The 20,655-nt window shown below is 43.2% G+C and overlaps 1 protein-coding gene across 6 annotated transcripts in view; it reads left to right on the plus strand.

Annotated features, from left to right (window-relative positions):
- IGDCC4 (immunoglobulin superfamily DCC subclass member 4) overlaps window positions 1–20,655 on the plus strand; it is a 92,021-nt gene that overhangs the window by 31,988 nt on the left and 39,378 nt on the right. For 5 of the 6 annotated variants that reach the window (XR_013538905.1, XR_013538904.1, XR_013538906.1 and 2 more), the window contains exons 1-3: window positions 1,706–4,436; window positions 8,091–8,232; window positions 12,276–12,409. Coding sequence is in view for 3 of the 6 variants with exons in the window: in XM_078380892.1 (XP_078237018.1) it covers window positions 3,791–4,436; window positions 8,091–8,232; window positions 12,276–12,409 (922 nt within the window). In the remaining 3 variants the exon portion in view is untranslated. Of the gene's footprint in view, window positions 1–1,705; window positions 4,437–8,090; window positions 8,233–12,275; window positions 12,410–20,655 lie in introns of those variants that run through there. The other variant, XM_072982129.2, reaches the window with a different exon arrangement.

A 20,655-nucleotide genomic window follows, 5' to 3' on the forward strand; every position in this document is an offset into this window, starting at 1 on the left:
AGCTGGGCCATAAAGAAGGCTGACCGCCGAAGAATTGACGCTTTTGAATTGTAGCACCGGAGGAGGCTCTTGAGAGTCCCCTGGACTGCAAGGAGAACAAACCTATCCATTCTAAAGGAAATCAACCCTGAGTGCTCACTGGAAGGACAGATCCTGAAGCTGAGGCTCCAATACTTTGGCCATCTCATGAGAAGAGAAGACTCCCCGGAAAAGACCCTGATGTTGGGGAAGTGTGAAGGCAGGAGGAGAAGGGGACGACAGAGGACGAGATGGTTGGACAGTGTCACCGAAGCCACCAACATGAATCTGACCAAACTCCGGGAGGCAGTGGAAGACAGGAGGGCCTGGTGTGCTCTGGCCCATGGGGTCATGAAGAATTGGACATGACTTAACGTCTAAACAACAACGATATACATAGAGCCTTCACAGGTGAAACACACTCACCAGAGGAGCCAGATGGAGAAACAGAAATGTAGTACTTCTAACTGGAGGAGGGGTTCTCCAAGGTTCCAGTTGTTTGACCAGCTGACCCGTGTGCTGTTGCTGCCCAGGGCCTGCTAACTGACCTTGAGAAACCTCAAGATACAGTCACGTGAAAAAGAAAGTACACCCTCTTTGAATTCTATGGTTTTATGTATCAAGACATAATAAAAACCATCTGGTCCTTAGCAGGTCTGAGAATTAGGTAAATACAACCTCAGATGAACAACAACACTTGACATATTGCAGCACACCATCATTTATTTCACAAAAGTGATGCCAACATGGAGAAGGCATTGTGAAAAATGGAAGTACACCCGTGCTGATTCCTTAAGAATTAAGAGGCTAAAGAGCAGCCAGGTGCTGCTAACCAAATGCCTTTGAGGAGCTGATCATCAGCAACTGTAACCACCTCTACAAAAGCCGAAGTTTTAGCAGTTTGCTGGTCTGGAGCATTCAGGTGTGTGTTAACATAATGCCAAGGTGGAAACATATCAGCAATAATTGTAGAGAAACAATTGTTGCTGCCCGTCAGTCTGGGAAGGCTTATGATTAGAGATGGGGGTAGTTGTATTCGTCGCTGCTGTGGATGCCGCGATTCTTCCAGTGGCTCTGCAGATTGTGATCTGCGAGCCACTCTTCATCCTTGCAGTGAGGCTTGTCCTCCTGCCTGGAATGGCTAGCCAACTGCAATCCATGAAGCCAGAAGGCCCTCATTATCACCACCTGTGGAGGAATATTCATATACGAATACCCCCATGTCTAGTTATGATGATCCATAGGGTCCTTCCGGCTCTGCAGTTCTATGATGGCGGTGATAATAATAAGGCCATTTCCAGATAATTTAAAGTCCACCATTCTACTCTGAGGAAGATTAGTCACAAGTGGAAACTATTCCAGACAATTGCCAATATTTTCAGGAATGGACGTCAAAGTGAATTTACCCCAAGGCAAAGTGGAGGTGAAAGCAGGGATCAAAGCCCTGCAGGATCACTTCGATCCCTGCTTTCCCCTCCACTTGTTTTTTCTCTCCTCAGCTTAATTCCATGTATAAGACGACCCTCAATTTTTAGTCTAAAGGTTTTAGAGAAAAGTATAGTCTTATACATGGAAAAATATGGTAATCTGTTAAAAAAGAGAGGCTCCTATGCCAGGTTTGACCCTTAGTAACCAGAGGTATGTAATGCCCGACTCCTGTACCTTTTGTAAGGGTTTTGGGAATACTGTTGGATTGCAGCTCCCATTGTCCTTTAACACTGGTTATGTTGGTCTGATAGAACTGGCACTCCAGCAATGTCTAGTGCAGTATTTCCCCAGTTTGGGTCACCAGATGTTCTTGGATTAAAACTCCCAGAAGCCTTCCTCACGAGCTGAGCTGGCCAGGATTCCTGGGGGCTTGTAGTTCAAGGACACTTGGGGGGGCAAGATGTTCCCTAGCCTTGCTTTAGTGGTTTGTTCAAAAGAGGGAATCTGTGCTGTGCCACTCCTCCTGGACCAGATGTGTTGCTGATGAGGATGTAGTGGTTAGAGATGAAAGACTAGGCGCAGTGATGGATTGTGTGCTTAGGAAGAAAGGTGCTTTAAATTAATCAAGCAGTTAGCCATTTCATTTGCCAGCAGTGGGGTGTTTTTGGTGTGTAGCTTCCCTTGCACTTCTTTGAAGCGTGCAATTTCTCTCTTTTAATGCTGGACATCATTGCAGTTAATTGTACGGTTTCAAATGCATTCTTTGCCCCCCCTCTCCCTTTTCTTCCAAACCCCCCCCCCCCAAGGTGGCCATTTCTATCAACAGACAGTAGTGGAAGGTTTAATGGGGTGTTTGAAATTGCTATAAAATTAATCTGCGATCAACACTGGGCAAGGTGCCCTGTGGTTCATAGCCCGTGCTAATAGGCTTGTCATGGGGCCAGGAAACATTTGCAGTTGGAGTGGGGATGCAGTCATTCGGAGCGTGATTGCAAAGAGTTTGGTCACCAGTGCCTCAAACACAAGGCGCCTGGTTGGGGAGTGTGCTTGCTCTGTTGCCACCTCTGCAGTCTTCAGGCTCTCCTGAGCTTCACTGTAGATAACAGCATGTTGTTTCCAAGAGATGCGGAGGCTCTCTTGCTGTTGGAAAAAGGTGTGAACCATGTACAAGTCGAAAAACACTTTATTGGATTCTAGCCTACCTAAAGCTAGTGTTTTTGAAAAGGCACTTCATCTAGAAAATATGCACATGTTGAAGTTTACAAGGCAACTTGGAGAAACAAAATGCCCATTTGAAATACGCATGCACTTTAAAGTCTGCATACACAGCCTTATTTATTAAAGAGGTTGAGTATTGTGGCATGCACAGGTTTTAGAGCAATGGTTATAATGACACTAATGCTACTAGTGTTTGAGGGTTTTAGTTTTGTGTTTCATTATAAATAGTTTTAAACATCTTACGTTTTAAAATTGTTTTATACAGCTTTGTAACCCCATTCTGAAATCCTGGGATATAGAGTGGGGTATAACTAACTAACTAACTAACTAACTAACTAACTAACTAACTAACTAACTAACTAAAACAAACAAACAAACAAACAAACAAACAAACAAATTGTAGATAGCTAAAGTGTTTATGGTTGATAGTTATAAATGATGTGCAGAAATTCATCAGCTAGGTAAAATTCATATGTAATGCATACATTAGTTAAAATTCATAAATAAATGTGCAAATTAGTAGAAATATACACACATTATAATCTTATAACCACAAAGCTGGAAGGGACGCTGAATCTTGCAACCCAGTACAATACAAAAAAAACAGGGGAGAAAACGCAGCGGTGTTAGAATCAAATGTCAAGTGATTAATATGTACATGCCAGGTTTGACCCTTAGTAATCAGAGGTATGTAATACCCTAACTCCTGTACCTTTTGTGAGGGTTTTGAGAAACAGGAAAAAATTGAGATAGAAATGCTTACATTATGGAAAAGTCCTGCAACATATTTTTTATTCTCTGTTTATTTGCTATGTTTTTAATTTCATTCTTCCTACAGTGATTTCCCTGTTACATTAAATCATCAGCTGGTGGACTGCAGTGAAAACATACGACATATATGATGTTTAGTCTGACCCACAGTATTGTTTTAACTGTATCCCTTGATTTTAATTATATTTTGCTTCATTTTAATGTTTTTACATGTGGTGGGTTAATATGATGATTATTATTTTTTTAACTAAATGGGGTTTTATCTGTTTTTATTCTTCTAAAGAGTTGTAAGCCATCTTGGGTGTTATATTTTAGTGGAACGGTAGGACTCAACTGAAATGGAATGAAATAATGAATGAATGAAGGCAGTCCAGGTTCTATAGTATATCCTACAACATCCTTGGACGTGCAATTTGAAGAGGGACGTAGAATTCCCTGCTATAGACAGGTCATGCACTCTGTTGGATGTGATGCTAAAGTATCTCAACAAACAGAAACCAGAGGATTCTGTAGGGTAGAGTCATGGTGGTTCAAGTGGACGGAAGCTAGTATTACTCTACAACAGAGATTTGTTTTGTGTGATGGGGGAAGTAGAGGTAAGAATTTATCTGGCTGTAAAGAAACCCCAACATCTATAATAAGCCAGTGTGTTTTTCACACAGGGGAACCATCTCGAGGGCATTCTCTGGCGCTGAGCTGTGGTCCCGACCCTCGTCCTGGCCAAGTGACATTAGAGCCAAACCAAACCCTGGAACTGGGCTGTAGTCCTGCTTCTGTGGAGCAGTTCCACAACGTCACCTGGAAGAAGAATGGTTTTCCACTAGCAGAAGAAGGCCACCTCCATGTCCTCCCCAATGGATCTTTGTTCATATCAAGAACCCAGCAGGCTTTGGAAGAGGGTGGTTATCCAGGAGAGTCCAATCTGGAGGGAAATTACTCCTGCATCTTTCATGGTCCCTTTGGCTCAGTTGCTGGGCACACTGTTGTGGTTCGTGTGACAAGTGAGTATTTATTCTCTTGCACGAACGCTTGAGTCTGTTTTTTAAAGAGAAGGTGAAGAAACATCTGTAGTCCTCAATATGCAGGACATGATGATTTAACCTTATGGGCCTCCTCAGATTGGGGCCAGAACGCAGAAAGGAAATGCTTAAAAATCCACTTTCCAGTTGTAATGTTGCTTCTGGACATGCATATGTGTGTGTAAGGTAATGTACAGTTTCAAAATTAGGGTCCTTCCTTAGTGCAGTAATAAATTTCATGTTGAACATCACTGCTAATTCTGCCCCGAACAAACTAAATTATGCAGTGAAAGAAAATACATGGAAAAGCAGGGGAAAGTCACTGAAGACAGCATCAAGCCGTGGGTTATTTCGATGGTGGGAACACTACTGAAAACAACAGAGCAGAACCTGGAAATTTTACAAGGACTTTTGCCCTGTCTGGGAGAGCCTGGATATATATAGGCATACAGTGGTACCTCGACTTACAAACGTCTCCACTTGCGAAGGATTCAAGTTACGAATGGCTCCATTCGCAAAAAGTTGCTTCGACTTGCGAACGGAGCCTTGACTTACGAATAATAAAAAAAGAAAAACATTTTCTGCCCTTTTTTGATGTAAGTTCATCTTAGGTCAAAAGAATTTTTTTTAAAAAAAATCTCCCCCTAGTGGTAGAGTAACCAGCTTTGCATGGGAACTAATGGCTCTACCTACGAATAGCGCCTCAACATATGAACGAAAAACAGCAGGTATGGATTAAATGGTTTTCAATGCATTCCTATGGAAAAGTTTGCCTCGACTTACAAACTTTTTGATGTATGAACGCCGTTCCAGTACAGATTAAGTTTGTAAGTCGAGGTACCACTGTATTGCTTTTGGTACTGCAGGTGGTAGGCAGCTATCAATAGCTAACTAGTAGGTGTTGATGGCCCTAGACTCCATAAATTTATCTAACCCCCTTTTAAAACCAAGTTGGTAACCATCAACATAGAAGTCTCATTCCTTTCATCTTGATCTCTCTCCCTAAATGTTGGAGTTAGAGTGCTAAAATAAATCTTCCTCCTCTTCCTTCTTCTCTTCTTCCTTCTCAACCGTCATACCACTCTTATCTTTTGATTGACATTTCTAGTCATATAAACAGTTTCACAGAAATCACCCTGCCTACCAGGTCATTCAAGGCAGCTGATGGGTCAGTAGGCACTGCCCTCTCTGAGAGAGGTTGCCCAGTGAAAAAGAGGAATACCAACACAACCAAAGAGACTTTTGTCTTGGCTTGCATAGTCAAAATCCAGCGATAGCCAAGAGGGTATGCCGAGAAGCCCCCTGGGAGGTTCTCTCTCCCTACCACCTCCGTTCATGAATTATTCTTAGAATCACAATCCCTTAAAGTAGCAATGGGTTCATTTTTTAAATTTTGTTCAACTAGCCAGGAGAACATTGAGTTGGCAGAAGCTTGTCTACCACCTCTGACTCTGGCAGAGTGGGTATCTGACTACACACAAAAATGGACTATGCCCATTGAGGTGAGGTCCTCCCAATATGCAGTCCTTACCTTTACGCCCATCCTCTTTTCTGTAGTATTTAATATGCAAACTGTGGATCTTATTCACTCAGATATTAGCCAGTACTAATAAAACGACACCCATTATATTTCTGTCTGCAGTAGAAGACAATAATGCAAGGGAAGGGAACTTCTGGCCTGCAGGCCTAATCCTATCCACGCAGGTTCCACTCTGTGTCATGGAGAACCCTGCCTCATGACCAAGAGAGCCCCCCCCCCATGGCTTGCTGCCTTTCCCAGTCAGGAAGGCGAGAGGTGTGCTAATGTTCAGTGGGAACTGTTCCATCTACTCCAGATCCTCGCCTGCAATGTATGTTTCAACTCTTGTGCATAACAAAGCTGGCTTTCAACTGAGATAGAATTTACAGAACTGCTCCTGCCATTATCACCCTGGTCCACAAGATCTAGATCTTCCCTTGCTAAAAGTGATTTGGGGGGTTATCCCTTTGCTAACCTTCTGGAAAAAAAAAGGGCAATGTGGATGCTTATTATTCATTTGTGGTGCAAAAAAGAAAAGAAAAAAAGGCAAGCCGTGAGCTGGAAGTGTTCCTGATGAGCTTTCCATCCTGATGCAGTCTTTGAATGAGGAGAGGAAAACATGCCCGTTGGGATGAATAAAGATCACCTGCTGGGTTGTTTTGGCTGTGAGTTCTTTGTGTGCTCCATTTAGCATTCTGTGTGAGTGAGCGCAGGACGGATCCAAGGGAAATACCTCTCACAGCAAATGGGGCGTAAGGCTGCCTTTCACCAGAGAAACTGTGTGCAGGCAGGCGGGATCATACCTCGTCCTGGATTGCAAGTGCTGTGGTCTGGCAATCTCCGGCTACTGCTGTGTAAGGACCCTAGTCAGCTACTGCAGTTTGGAGAGCCACAGGATTGGGGCGGAGAAAGGTAGCGGGGAAGGTAGCAAGACACCTGCCCTGTTTCTGTTACCTTTGGGTCCTCCTTGGATTTTTTTCCCACCCAGTGTTTACAAAAAAAGGAAGACTGGCCGGAATAGTTGTCATCATAGAACAGGTAGCCGTGTTAGTCTGTGCAGTAGGTAAAAGCAAAACAGAAATAAAAAAAGAAAAATAAAGACAAAAAATGTGGTAGCCCTTTAAAGACTTCATCAGTCTGAAGTGGACTTGTCCACGAAAGCTCACATAAAAATAAAAAATAAAAGTTCATTTTTTAGGTGCCACTGTGTTTTCGTCTTTTTCTTTTAACTTTTTATTTCTATTTTGCTTTTACCTATAATGGCCATAATAGGGCAGAAAAGAGGAGGGAGCACCCCCCAGGCTTGTTTTTAACCCCCCCCCATGACCAGATTTTGACTAATCAATAGCCAGCTGTTTTCTGACTGATCAGATTATCAGACCAAGATTCAGAACCAGGCTTCTTTGGTCCACACTCCACACTCTTTTTAAATACAAAACACAGTGGTGCCTCAACTTCCGAAATTAATCCGTTTTGGACCGGTGGCCATAACTCAAAAATTTCGTAAGTCGAAGCACCATTTCCCATAGGAATGCATTGAAAACCGATTAATCCGTTCTGGCCAATAAATAAATAAATAAATAAAAATCCCAGGGGACAGGAGGCAGAGGGCAGTGGAGGGGGTTTGGACGCCCAGGAACCTGGCACCCAGCGCGGAGGTCAGGGTGGTGTTGGAAACTCAGGAGGCTGAGCCTCCCTTTTCCTAACCGTTGGGGCGAAGAAGCAACCTCTTTGCCACCAACGGTTTGAATTCCCCGCCTTTTCTGTTTGTAACTGGAAGCTCCAGCCACAAGTCGAAGCAAAATTTTGCAGCCGGAGCTTTTCGTAACTCGAAATTTTCGTAAGTAGGGACGTTCGTAAGTCGAGACCCCTCTGGTATTGCTTGCTGGCACCCATGGCTATATGCCCATTGTGATAAGTAAGTAGCATGACTGGCACCTTTAGTGTTTTTCTTCTCGCTGGTTGTAGAACGTTCCTGGGGTACCCCCATGAACGTTGAGAAAAATCAGTAGAGGTATTTCTCCAGGAAAATAAATGGCAAGGAGCTAAAAATCTCTTCTTTCTCTTTGTTTCTCTGAGCTGCCTTTAATTGCCACCCTTTACCTCCTGACCCTCAGGTTTGTCTCAATTTTTGCAACACCCCAAGTCCCAGACTGTGGAGGAAAATGGCATGGCCCGCTTTGAGTGTCAGATTGAGGGGTTGCCCCCTCCCACCATCTCCTGGGAGAAGGATGGTGTAGCCTTACCTTCAGAACCCAGGTAAGTTAAATTTTTTTATCAATTACTATTATTTATTTAAAATATTTATACCCTGCCTTTCTCTTCAGGATGACCCAGGGGAGCTTACAATATTAAAAAAACGAATTATATAAAAATTGAAAGGGGAAGATAGAACAAAAACAGAACAAAGAAGGAATGCAAATGCGGGTATGCCAGGGAGACTATATCAACTATAAGGCTTTAAGGATTAGCCCCAGGTTGTTTGCATTCCCCCATTCTGATATTTTGGTACATAGATGATTCCAGCACAGGTGATTGAAAGGTGATTCCAGGGACTGAATGTGCAAAGATTAAACCTGTTTCTAAAGGACGAATTCAGTAATAGCCTTTTGCTTAGTAATAGCCCTTGGTAGGCATCTGCTAAGTACACCAACCTGGTCATAGGACTGCAGCCCTTTTCAAATGCTAGCCCCTTGTTCTCTTTGCCTCCTCACACCAATAGCCCAGGAGTGGTCGCTGGGCCTCCAGTCTTTGGCCCTCCACGTCGTTAGCTTCTCAGAAGCTCCAACCGACATAGCCAGTGGCACAGGATTCAGGGGTTGGTAGTCTTAAAGAACTGGAAAGCCAAGATTTCCCATCCTTCACTAGACCATTTTTGTTATGCATCTTTTCTCTGGGACTCTCTTCACCCCCTACGCTGTTTCTTTGCTCCTTGTGCTGTTTTTATTCGTTATATATCTCCTCAGCTTCCTCTCAGTCCCTCCCCCCCCCCAGTTGCGGGACAGTCTTGTTGAACTCAATATTTATTTATTTGTTTGTTTGTTTATTTCCTGCTCCCATTAGTGCCAAGGCACCATTCTGCAGTAGCCACCTGAAAGACAAAATAGGGAGACTCAATATCACCTCAACTAAGACTGTGCTTTCAGTTTTAGCTTTTTATGATGTTATGCTCAAGGAATGTAAAAGAGAGTAGTCAAGGTTTTTGTTTTGTTTTGTTTTGTTTAAAATAAAGTAATGGATACCAGCCCTGGGATATCTGGTGGTATTGGACTATAACTCCCAGAAATCTTGAGACTTCAATGTAAACTTTTTCCTGTGTTAACTAAGTCTTTGGCAGTTACAATCCAAAAGCATTTATAGGGTCACGGTTGGGATACTGAATATAAATCTCATTTTCCTTTCACCCTTTTCCTTTGGGGAAGGAAGAGTCCAGAATGACATGTGCCTTCTGCAGGAGAACATGCCAAAACCTGTTATTTATGAGAGTAAAACTCTCATTAACATTATTTTTTAAATGTCTTCTTTCAGCATCAAAATAAATTATTTTAAGGACACATTTGAATTATTTTAAATTAAATTATTTAAATTAAATAAATTGAAATTATTTTAAGGACACATTTATATTAACGTGTCATTTCCGAACTCTGAGAATTCCTTAGCCTGCTATGGCAAATCAGGTTCAGCGAAGCACTTTATACCATCGGTTTCATCCAGACAACATTCCGTGTGCCAGCCCTGGGTTCGACACAGAGCTGTAACTCACTTGCATCTTATGTGAGCTCCTGAAAGAACTGGGGACGACCAGGTTGAGTGTTGTTTCTTTCTTGTAAGGCAGGAGTGGACGGTCTTAGGAGACAGTTAGAATTAAGATGGTCCGCTGTGAGCACAGCTGTAGAAGATGTTGCTCCCGGAAATTGTATTTATTTATTTATTAGGTTTCTATCCCATCCACCTAGACGAAAGGTCTTATTCTGGGCGGTTTACAAATTTAAAAAGCAGAAAAGGAACCGGGATGCTTCTCACCATGAGAATAAGGTGGCTCTGAGGTTTGTATTGTGTCAGGCTGAACAACAAAATGGCTCTGAAACATGACTTTTGAAGGAGAGGCTGGTTGCCAGCTAAAGAGGGCTGGTCAGGAAATATATGGCAACTTAGGCAATGATTGAAGCATACAGTATTTTAGATGTGAGTACTCTCATTATGACAGCATGCTGGGTATATTATGAAATTGGCTTCTCAGAGGCTTTGGAATGACTCTTGTGCAATGGCCCAGTCACAATCAGATCTTGATTCTAAATTCAGGCTGCGACTCTATACTTGTGTGAGGAAGTAAATCACGTTGAATTCAAGGGGACCTTTGAGTAGGTACGTATGGGATCCTAGTATTACAGCTGAAGAAAGATGTTTGTGTGTGTTAACTATGTTGGCCTGTTTATAGAGATGTGTTGCAGATGTTCTTGTAGGACTGATTTGCTTCATTTGATGAAGTAGTAGAGCCCTGTAGGGGAAGAAAATACGAATTAATTTTTGGAGAGGGTGAGCAGGGAAAATTATTGTTTTCTTAAGTCTTGAGTCTTAAGCTCCAGGGTCATCCGATCAAATTGATTCATAGTAGATAGTGCTGTGTATACTGTATGCTCATAGAAGGGTAGTGTGTTGTGATCTGTATACATTAAATAGAAATTTGCTTAATTCCTCTTGTTTGTTCAATTTAGTCCAGTAACTCTTCTTACTACTTCATCCTACTTCTGATAATGATAGTGAAGATTGCACAGGCTCTTTCTCCTGAACACTGAAAATACTATTCTCCAACACTTCTTGCCATTACATTTCAGTTGTCATTACCCACACACTGTCAAACAAAGTCCAAGATCCTGCTGCGCAATTACATGTGTGCAATGTGAGGTTGTACCTATGGTAGTTGTGTTACAGCCAAGATGGAAGTAACACAAAACATTTCCACTGTTGCAGCACAGAATAAGTTGTGCTGGGGATCTGTGACCAGTTGTACAATTGGGTGGTATAATTCCTTGTTGCTGGGCTTCACACACCCCACATTTATGCTGGCATAGCTATATGTTACTTTGGCATGAACCTGATACTGGCCAAGAAGGGGTAGAAGCGTTCTCCCTGCTTCTTTCTCTTTTATCCTCAGGGAGCTGAGTTCTATGGCCACAGAATTGTAAAATACTCACATGCTTCATGTTGTGTTTTGAACAAATGGAAATAAAATTTCTTCATGCGCCTTGTATTATTCAGCAGGCCAGCTATGCCTGGTGTAAATGCCTTAAAGCTGGGCGTATCTGCTGGTTATTATTATCAACAACAATCTAGAAATTCAAGCCCCTTGTTCCTACTTCTAAGGTGCCCTCCTGTTTGTAGAGTCCCTGGATATTTTGCTTCTTGCAGTCTTCAGGGCCAGTTTGGTCACTCAGATTCATTTCTGTAACAATTCCATAGTTAATTGAAGCCTGAATGTGCAAATGGCCCACCATATTTCGAACTGTTCTGTGACTCCAGGTGTATTATCAGCGTTGGAGGATAATACCTTTATTGGACCACTATAATATGTGTTTTGACACTGGCAACCTTTCAGGTCTTCCATCAGTATTATAGACTTGGGGTGACGTGACCTTAATAGGGCTTCCAAGGTACGTGAGATATTTGAAGAGTGGTTTCACCACTTCCGCACCTTCTTGGTAAGTCGTGGCGCAGTGGTTAAACTGCTGTACTGCAGCCAAAACTGTGCTCACGACCTGGGGTTCAAATCCCAGGTAGCCGGCTCAAGGTTGACTCAGCCTTCTATCCTTCCGAGGTCGGTAAAATGAGTACCCAGTTTGCTGGGGGGAGGCAATGTGTAGCCTGCATAATTAACTTGTAAACTGTAAACCACCCAGAGAGTGCTTGAAGTGCTATGGGGCAGTATATAAGCAGCACGCTTTGCTTTGCTTTGCTTTTAGTGGAGATTCAAACCCTATTCTCCAGAGTACTCGTTCATCACACAGGGTCCACCACACTGGGTAGGAAGACAGAAAGCCACAAAATCTAAAGTCACTTAACATTTCAAAATGGAGATTAAAAGTTGAAGCATCAGCTTGAATTGTGGTGATACGAGGTTTCATCTCGGGAGATGTAGAATTAAGTGTCTCCATCTCTGATTTTGGATTCAGCTCAAGAACTATACAGTCATTAATGCATGTCTTCGATGCCCTGAGACTTTGTGCTGAGCTATGGACAGATGGAAATCTTGGCCCAGCCTGGCATGGCACTTAAGATTCCCTCGTGTCCTTTGGTTTCCCTAGGTTTATTGTTCTCCCAAATGGTGCCCTCCAAATCATAGATGTGAAGGAAAGCGATGCTGGGGTGTACCGTTGTGTGGCAGCCAACACGGCCGGGAAACGCTACAGCTCTGGTGCCATTCTCAGCCTTTGGAAAGGTAAGGTTTTCCAGCTGTATTTTGCATATTCATATTGCCTGATGTTTTCCTTTTCCTACCTGGATAATTTGTTTTATGGTGATAACAGTTATGGCCCTGTTGGAGATAAGAGAGCAAAGTGCCGCCTCGGGTTTCAGGTGCTGAATATTTTCAGGGTCACACTTTCATGATTTTCTTTGGTGCAGTGAAGTGGCCAAATCCGCCGTTCTAATTTTGGTGGCCAAGTTACTTTCGGTAAGCTTCATTTGATCACACAATGCAGTACAAGAGTAATAGCAGTGACTTACTTTTTGCAAGGGGGAGGGAGATAACGTGTGGAATGCTTTGAATTGTTCTGAAGAGCAATGAAAATGTTACATAGTATTATTAATTCATTAATTCATTTCTGAGATTTATATACTGCCCCATTAGTGCAAGGTACTATTCTGGGTGCTGTACATATAAAAACCAGAACAACGGCAAAATGAACAAAAAATACAGTGCCATCAAATTATGTCACATTTGACAAATGAGCAAACTATCCAAGCTCTTTAACCCTCGGGAGTTTACAAAATTCCAATCAACGGTGGAAAAGGCACTGAAAGGCAGGGAGGAAGAGATCTGGGTAGCTTTAAATGAATGCGGCAGATTTAACCTCAGCCCAAGGATTTGAAGTTTTTTAAAAAATCACTTTGAGGGGCTTAGAATGCTCCATGAGCCTAAGTCAGGGGTGATAAGAATGTAGTATATACTGATTAGTAAATGGTTTGTATCCTGTGTTTTTTAAACCACAAGACATGCTGTGCTTACAAGGTTTTCCTTTGGAGGTGGCTGTATTATTCTTTAAATGCCAGTGTGAATTCAGCGAAATTCTTCCGGTGCTCATACATCAGCTTGGAGTATAATAAGCAGTAGGTTCCAGGAACACACCTTTGATTGATCCAATTACATTAGGGAAGCAATTTGGGTTGAATCTACAGACATTCATTACCTCTAATTATGAGTCAGCTTCACTGGGTGCTTGCTGGCATCGAAGAACAGCATACTCAGCCTGATGTGTTATTAAAGAGACAATTATGGGCTGCAATGTGCTTTGCTGGCTCCCTGTCCATTTCCAGGTACAATTCAGATGGTTGGTGATGAGATGACCTAGGATGCCGTGTATGGCTTGGGTCCAGGTTGTCTGAAGGGCTGTCTCCTCCCATCTCAATTTATCCCCGGCTTTTAAGATCTTCTGGGGAAGCCCTTTCTGTTCATCCCACAGACACGAAAGTGGTGCTTTTAGGGGCTGCTCCTAGGCGGTGGGAGGCACCCTTGCTGGAGGCTAGGTTGGCTCCCCCCCTCTTGTCTTTCCACCATTATGCCAAGACTTTCCTTTTTAGACAAGTTTTGTTGATTAAGACAAATGGGGGATTCTGTGTTTACTGAGTTGAGCTGAGCATGTTCTCAAGTGTTTTTAAATGGCCATTTTTAACATTGCTGTTTGTTTTTAAATATTTTGGCTTTTTTGTTTTTAACCGTGTTCATTATTATGTTGTTTTAACTGATTTGTGACTTGCCTTGATTGCAAAAAGCGATTGCAAAAACTTAATCGTTAAGCGATTTCCTCATCTAACGAGGTAATCGTCAAGCGGGGCACCACTGTAAATGAATTAGGGTTGTTATGTAGGTGGTACTGCAAAGCAGCAAAGATTAGGCTGGGAAAGTTAGGTTTATTTGGATTGCATTTCCATCATTCCCAAGCCAGTGTGGCTACTAGCCATGCGGTCCATAGGACTCCTAAGACTTGTATTTCGAAATTTAGGATTTGGCCCCCGCTTCCAGCCTCCCTGGTTTAAGTCTCCCTAGCAGCTCCCCTCTTGCATTCCTCTTTTAATATATTATCTACCAATACACTCCCATCTTTTTGCTTTCAAGGGACACATTCAGCATTTGCTTCTGTCCTAAATGAAAGCCTCCCCCCCCAAAAAAAAATACATGTTGGCTCTGCCGCCTCAGGGGACTGTCCTTGTCCATCCGTTTGTGGCTTCTGGTGTGTAGCGACAACCTTTCCCTTTAAGAAGCCTGATGAATGAAGTCTTTGTCAGACCTCTTTCAATCTGCTTGGCTTGTGGTTGTGCTGCTGTCGATCTCTTCCAGTTGTTTTACTGGAAAACCGGCAAGCTTCCTGTGTCTGAACAGTTTTTGCCTCATACGAACAATTTAAAAAACCCAGAATTGTTGTGCTAACTGTGGAATACATGAAGCAGCCGTGTCTAATGATGATCGGCAGTTGTGTCAGCTGCCACACCAGGGGTTGAAAAAGTTACTTTTCTGGACTACAGCGTCGCCGGTCCCTAAGCATGCATGGCTGCTGCAAGCAGCTGCAGCAAAGGAGGAGGAAAAAGAGGAGGATTTGTTGAGTTTTAGAGAAACAAATGTTATGTCAGAGATGGTTATTATTTGGAACCCTTGTAACAGTTCACAAGCTATATAGACTTTTTAAATAACTCAACAAAGAAACAAATACTAAAGGTTTTCCTTGGAACATGGTTTACAAACTCCTGTTTTAAACATTTGCCAACCCATATTTCTATTTTCTGAGGAGAATAAATCTCTCATTACCCCTCGCCCAAGAAGCAGTCAGAAGGCAGCCAAACTGGGCTGTGTGGGTGACAGAACTCATCTGTAGAGGATGGATACTTTTGTTTGGCTTTCTTTTCTTTCTTTCTGTTTTTTAAACAAGGGGGCTCCTGAGATCCTTGACATCTTGACATCTCTGGCAGGTGGTTGATCCCTTTGTTTGCTTCTTTATTTCCAAAGCGGTCAGGGGCAGCAAGCGGCATGTGGTGGGAAAACCATTTTTGTTGTAAACGTTAAACAAGGCAAAAATTTAAACCCCCCCCCTTTAGCTTTGAGGAAGTGGCTGAGATTTGGCAGAGGTTTTGCATATATGGGGATTAGGGGCTTCATTGCCAGTAACGAACTTGTCTCCTTCCCACACTGTTCAAGTGATGTCAGAAATGAGGCCGGCCCTACCAGTAGGAAGAGTGGGCCAACTGTCTCAGGCAGCAGCTGGTGGGGGGGGGGACAGCGGTCAGAGTCGCACTGCCCTGTCCTCCTGTACACCCGGATCGTTCCTTCCTGGCCGGAGTTCAGCGATAGGTCTGCCCTACAGCCTGCGCCTCCCCACTCTTCAGCCATCCGCCATCATGCATTCTGGAGGACGTGGTTCCTTTACCATGTGTGCCTGTGGAAGGACAGCGGCAGGAAAAGGGACCTTGTCCTCTGCCTCAGGCAGCAGGATTTCCTGGGCTGCAAAACTGGAAAAACCGCTCAGTGCGTTCCAATGGGCGAAATACCTCAGCGTCTACCGATGATATTCCATAGGGCGGCCATTTTCTGGTGCCTGTAATATGAGGAATCTGTCCTAAGTAGAGAGGGGAGCGTTTTTAAACAGCGGGCGGCCATTGAGAGAGGCCAGTGACACAGTTTCGCCCCATGTGACGGTTAGCAGTTCTGGCTGGGGCACTTTGATGGTTATAGTACAAATCTGCAGCTTTCCCTAACGCTGTTCACAACCGTACTTCATCCCAGTGGTACTTACTTTAATCTGAGAAGCCCTTATCTTTAACCATTGAGCTGAATGGTTGTCAAGAAAAACTACGAGTGGCCCACTTTATGTCTGCTTTGAGGTATTGGCCCTCAAATGGAGTAGATTTCGACAGGGAGTCCCTGCTCTCTCTGTTTTTTTTTTCAGTGCCTTCTTTTAAATATTTTTTTTTGGGGGGGGACAGATTGATGGGTAAAGTTGACTGATGGTTCTCTCTGGTTGGAAGCTCTTTTAAAGCACAGCGAGTCTCCTTCGAAGGTCAGGGAGAGAGGCGTTTGCTTAGCTTGTCGGTAGCAAGGAAAGGGGGTAGCAATGGCCACTGGGGTTGTTGTTGGGAGAGCGGCAGATGTTTCAGGCTGGGCAGACTTCATGGTGTAAATTTCCAGACGCTCCTTGGGGAGCTGCATTCCAAACTGGAACAAGGATCTGGGGCTTTTTACAAGCAGATCTTTTTCAGAGTCCTGAAATGGAGAACTTGTCACATGGAGGAAATACTGTGATAAGAAGAGCCAGACTGGGCCCTTTAGTTCCCCTTCCAGGCCGGCTTCCTGTTCCCACTCTTTTTTCCCCCATGACTGTGATGCAAAACACAACTCAGCTAGCCTCCAGGAGACTCTCCCCTGTGAACCATAGATCTTAATGCTGGCGCATGCTTGTTGTGGGCTCTGTAGCATGTGCTGGCATATATGTCTATAGAGTATGGATTGTGAGGCAGAGCATAGCTTTGTAAGAATCTCAGCATTCACTGTAATGTTTTAAAGTCAAGTTTCTAGCCCTCATTGCTAAGAACATATACACTTGGGGATTTCTGAAATGCGCTTGGGTAAGATTTTACACACTTCGCTGTGTGAAACGATTGCTTTGCCCGCCTGTTCACAGAAGGAGACTTGTTTGTTTGTTAAAATTGCTCAGTGTTACAGAATGAAGTAAGAGAAAGTAGGAAAGCATATTTAATTTGCATCACTCATAAGTGTCTTTGCACCTGCCACGTGCCCTGAAAGCTTTTGTAATTTTTTAAAAAAAGGTCTTTTTAGCAAAACAAGATTTGGATGGGGTGGGGTTTGGCAGGACACAGGAGCAGATGTGGCCCTCCAGTGTACACCCGTCTGAAGGTTGGGCATCTCATGAGAGGAAGAAACTTCGAAAGACCAGAAAGTTGAGTTCCTGTGGTAAGATTAATACTGCCCACCCCGCCTGTTGCAAGAGAGGCAATTTGGATGAATAGGAGGGATGCTTTGGGAATTGCAGTTAAGAGCTGGAGTGTTTTGTCTTTGTTACTCTAGAGTAGGATCCCTTCCATCGTGGGAACATTACCAGATGTTCCCTTTAATTTTACCACTTTGCTCCCTCTTGAGAACAACAACAACAAAAAAAAGCCATCCTTTTTGCCCGTTAGTCTACCCCAGCTTCTCATAACTTGTACAAATATTTGTTGGAGAAAAACACATTTCGGCAGGCTATCAGCACAGCAAGTGATTAAGGCTGCCAGAATAAATGAAGTTCTGCCAGCAGCAATCTCCTGGTGTCATCTCCAATAACAGCATGTTATATCCTACATGTCAAAGAACATATTTTTCCTGTCGTTAAGCTGCAAGGCTGTTATAGTACTTGCACCCCCTCCCCTAGAGTATCCAGTGTTGGCCAGATGTCGTTTTTGAAAGAAAACCTCATGGGCTCCAGTCTCCTGTCATTTTTGTGTGTTTTCTGCAATTCTACAAGAATTACAGAAAACAGGCAAAAATTGTACAAAAGAATTTCAGCTTTATACTTTATCCTGTATATAGTACTGTAGATGTGTTTCTTGTGTATATTGGCTTCAGTTTGCTGAAGTGTGTGTTGAGGGGGCTCCATGGGCTTTTAATATCTTTGCAGTGGAGGCTCTGTCTTGCGCCTTAAGAATGCCCCTGCAGTTCCCTGTGAGGCAGAGAGAAAGAAGCAGCATGTAGGAAAAGAGGCAGAGAGATAGAGTGCGTAGGGGCTGGAAGGAGAAAGAAAGCAGTGCATGGCTCATGAAAATATTCTGGCCCTTTTTGGCTCCAAAGAACACCAATCCAGGATGGACTGTGAATATGTCCCATTCTTCTCCATTCATCTTCAACATTTCCGACCCCTTCCCGTCCTTCAAGACATTTTCAAAGACATAAGGGGGGGCCTTGCAAGACTTGATCTGCCCCAAACCACTGTCAAATCATAGGACCCTTTTGCACCCACACACTACACCACTGAAATCATGGGTCTTTCGTTGCATGTCTTTGCATGGGCGCAGAAACACTTGAGCCAAGGTGTAGATCCTCAGGAATCCACATGAATTTTACATGGGTTCTGCGTGAAAGCCACTGTCAAATCATTGGTACCCGCAGAAAACATGCTAAACCTGATTCAAATTAAGATTTCTCCCCCTAATGTAACCACACTCCTTGGTAAGCAGCAAGAGAAAATCTTCGTCTAAGGATCAGAATTTACAGCTAAGCAAACTGTGTTAGTTTTTGCAAAGAATGGTGAGAAACTTTGAACCAGGCATGCCACTATCTGGAACTAGTCTCAGATAGGCTAGCCAGGCTTTACTTTTGTCAAGTGAGTTGTGAATTATTCTTCAGCAGAAAAAAAAATGTGAAGACATTTAAAAATAAAACTCTTCATGGACAATAATCTGTCCTCCTTCAGAAAGTCTCTCTTAAACTTCACCCACCCCTACAAATTGCCCCTCAAGGGGAAAAGCACATTTCCTTCAATTACCATCTGTGTTTCCTCCTGGCATGTCATTCTTTCAGAGTTGCAGTCTGAGCGCTCAATGCTTGCAAACGAAACCTGTGTTTACCTCCCAACGGCCAGTTGCCCAACAGAAGCAAACTCATTTCAACGTGCAGCTCAGGACAAGCTCCTGTTAGGGTAAATAGGTGTCATTTACTGTATTTTTCCATGTATAAGACTATACTTTTGTCTAAAATCTTTAGACTGAAAATTGAGGGTCGTCTTATACATGGAAGTAAGTGGAGGAGAGAAAAAACAAGTGCAAGGGAAAGCAGGGATCAAAGCGATCCTGCAGTGCTTTGATCCCTTTTCCCCTACACTTGCTAAGCCACACTTAGATTTCTTAATTTTGGGTTAGAAAAATGGAAGGGCGTCTTATACATAGGGGCGTCTTATATCCAGAAAAATATGGTACCTCTTAAGTAAGCTTGGTTTCTAGTGGTTGTTAGTTGTATGATCTAGTTGCGATTGTAGAGATAATGTCATAGTCAAGCAGAGAGGTTGAAATTAGGTATGCGGGTCCTAATCTGGCCAGTGATAACTGTGGCACAGCATGATAGTGCCCAGAAATACGCCTGTACACCCCACCCTGTGGTGGTTGATGGCAGGCCTCCTCTCTGCATCCCTGTGCATCCCTCTGTGTTCTGCAGATGGTTCTGATGTGTGGAGGGGAGGAGGTTACAGGAGGAAAGGCAGACATCGCTTTGGATCTCAGCTGTCAGTGGGCTGAGACATTGAGATAGGATAGGACCCAGCAGTGAGTGTGCGGCTGGTTGCTGTGAACTTTCTCACCCTTCGCCAGAAGGGAGGAGCTTGAAAAGGTCTTGAGCCCCGAAGACACCCCTTGGGAGCGGATTCAGACTTCGAGCAGCTGTTCAGCAGAGGGAAGGGGAGGAAAAGGGAGCCGCCTATGGTTCCTTCCATTTCTCTGCAGAGAGCAAGAGGCTGTTTGCAGTTGCTCTTTGAGAGTTTTAGAAAACAGATGTAGACTCGCCACTTAACCCTTTCCAGGGAAAGACACCTGTGCATTCTTAGGGAGACAGAAAGCTCCCGAATGAGAAAAGATTTTATAAAAAGCTTCATTCTTGATCGTAATTAGGTTTGCAAGGTTTAACGTATTTCACTAGAAGGTTGAGGAGTGGAAGTTTTTGTGGGTGGGGAACTATTTTTTAATCAAGCAGCCAGTATCTTCTTAATTGAGGCTAAGAAGTCAGCATACATCCTCTGTTTCCAAAATAATTGTGATTCTGGAGCAACAATCAAGTAAGGAATATTTTAAAGGAAACAATAGCAGCTATTCACCAGTTTAAGATTCAGTCAGTTGCTTTTGTTATTAAGTTTAGTTAATCTTACTGTTCTTATTATTTTATTCTTTTAACAACAGGATTTGTTGTATTTGGGGTTTTTAAAAAATGAAATGCTTTTAAATTAGTGAACAAAATGAATAAATAAAATGAAATGTGAACAGATTTGTGCTTTGTATTCTCGAAGGCTTTCAGTCTAAAACTCTAAAAAGTCTAAAACTCAATAAAGCCTGGCTCCCAGCCCTGAAAAATACAGCCTGCAAAAGGTCAACAAACTCTACCCAGCCACAAGGATCACTGTACACAAAATACCAGCTAATGATACCCCTCAATCACAGTGATAGATCATCTCCCCCCCATCACAACAATATACCCATAACAAAAAACACCCTGATCACCATAATCACCCAGTCTCCTGAAAAGGACAAAAAGCTGATCCCACAAACTGCACCAGAGCACAGACAGAGTTCTGACTCCTGTCCTCTGAAGATAGCGGTCACAGAAACTGGGGAAACGTTAGGAAGAAAAACCTTAAGAACACGGCCAAACAGCCCGGAAAGCCTACAGCAACCAAATTTGTGCTTCCTTCTGAAACAGAATAGTGGTGGTAATGTTGATGC

This window comes from Pogona vitticeps, chromosome 12, assembly GCF_051106095.1.
Source record: "Pogona vitticeps strain Pit_001003342236 chromosome 12, PviZW2.1, whole genome shotgun sequence".
In the NCBI taxonomy this organism is placed as follows: domain Eukaryota; kingdom Metazoa; phylum Chordata; class Lepidosauria; order Squamata; family Agamidae; genus Pogona; species Pogona vitticeps.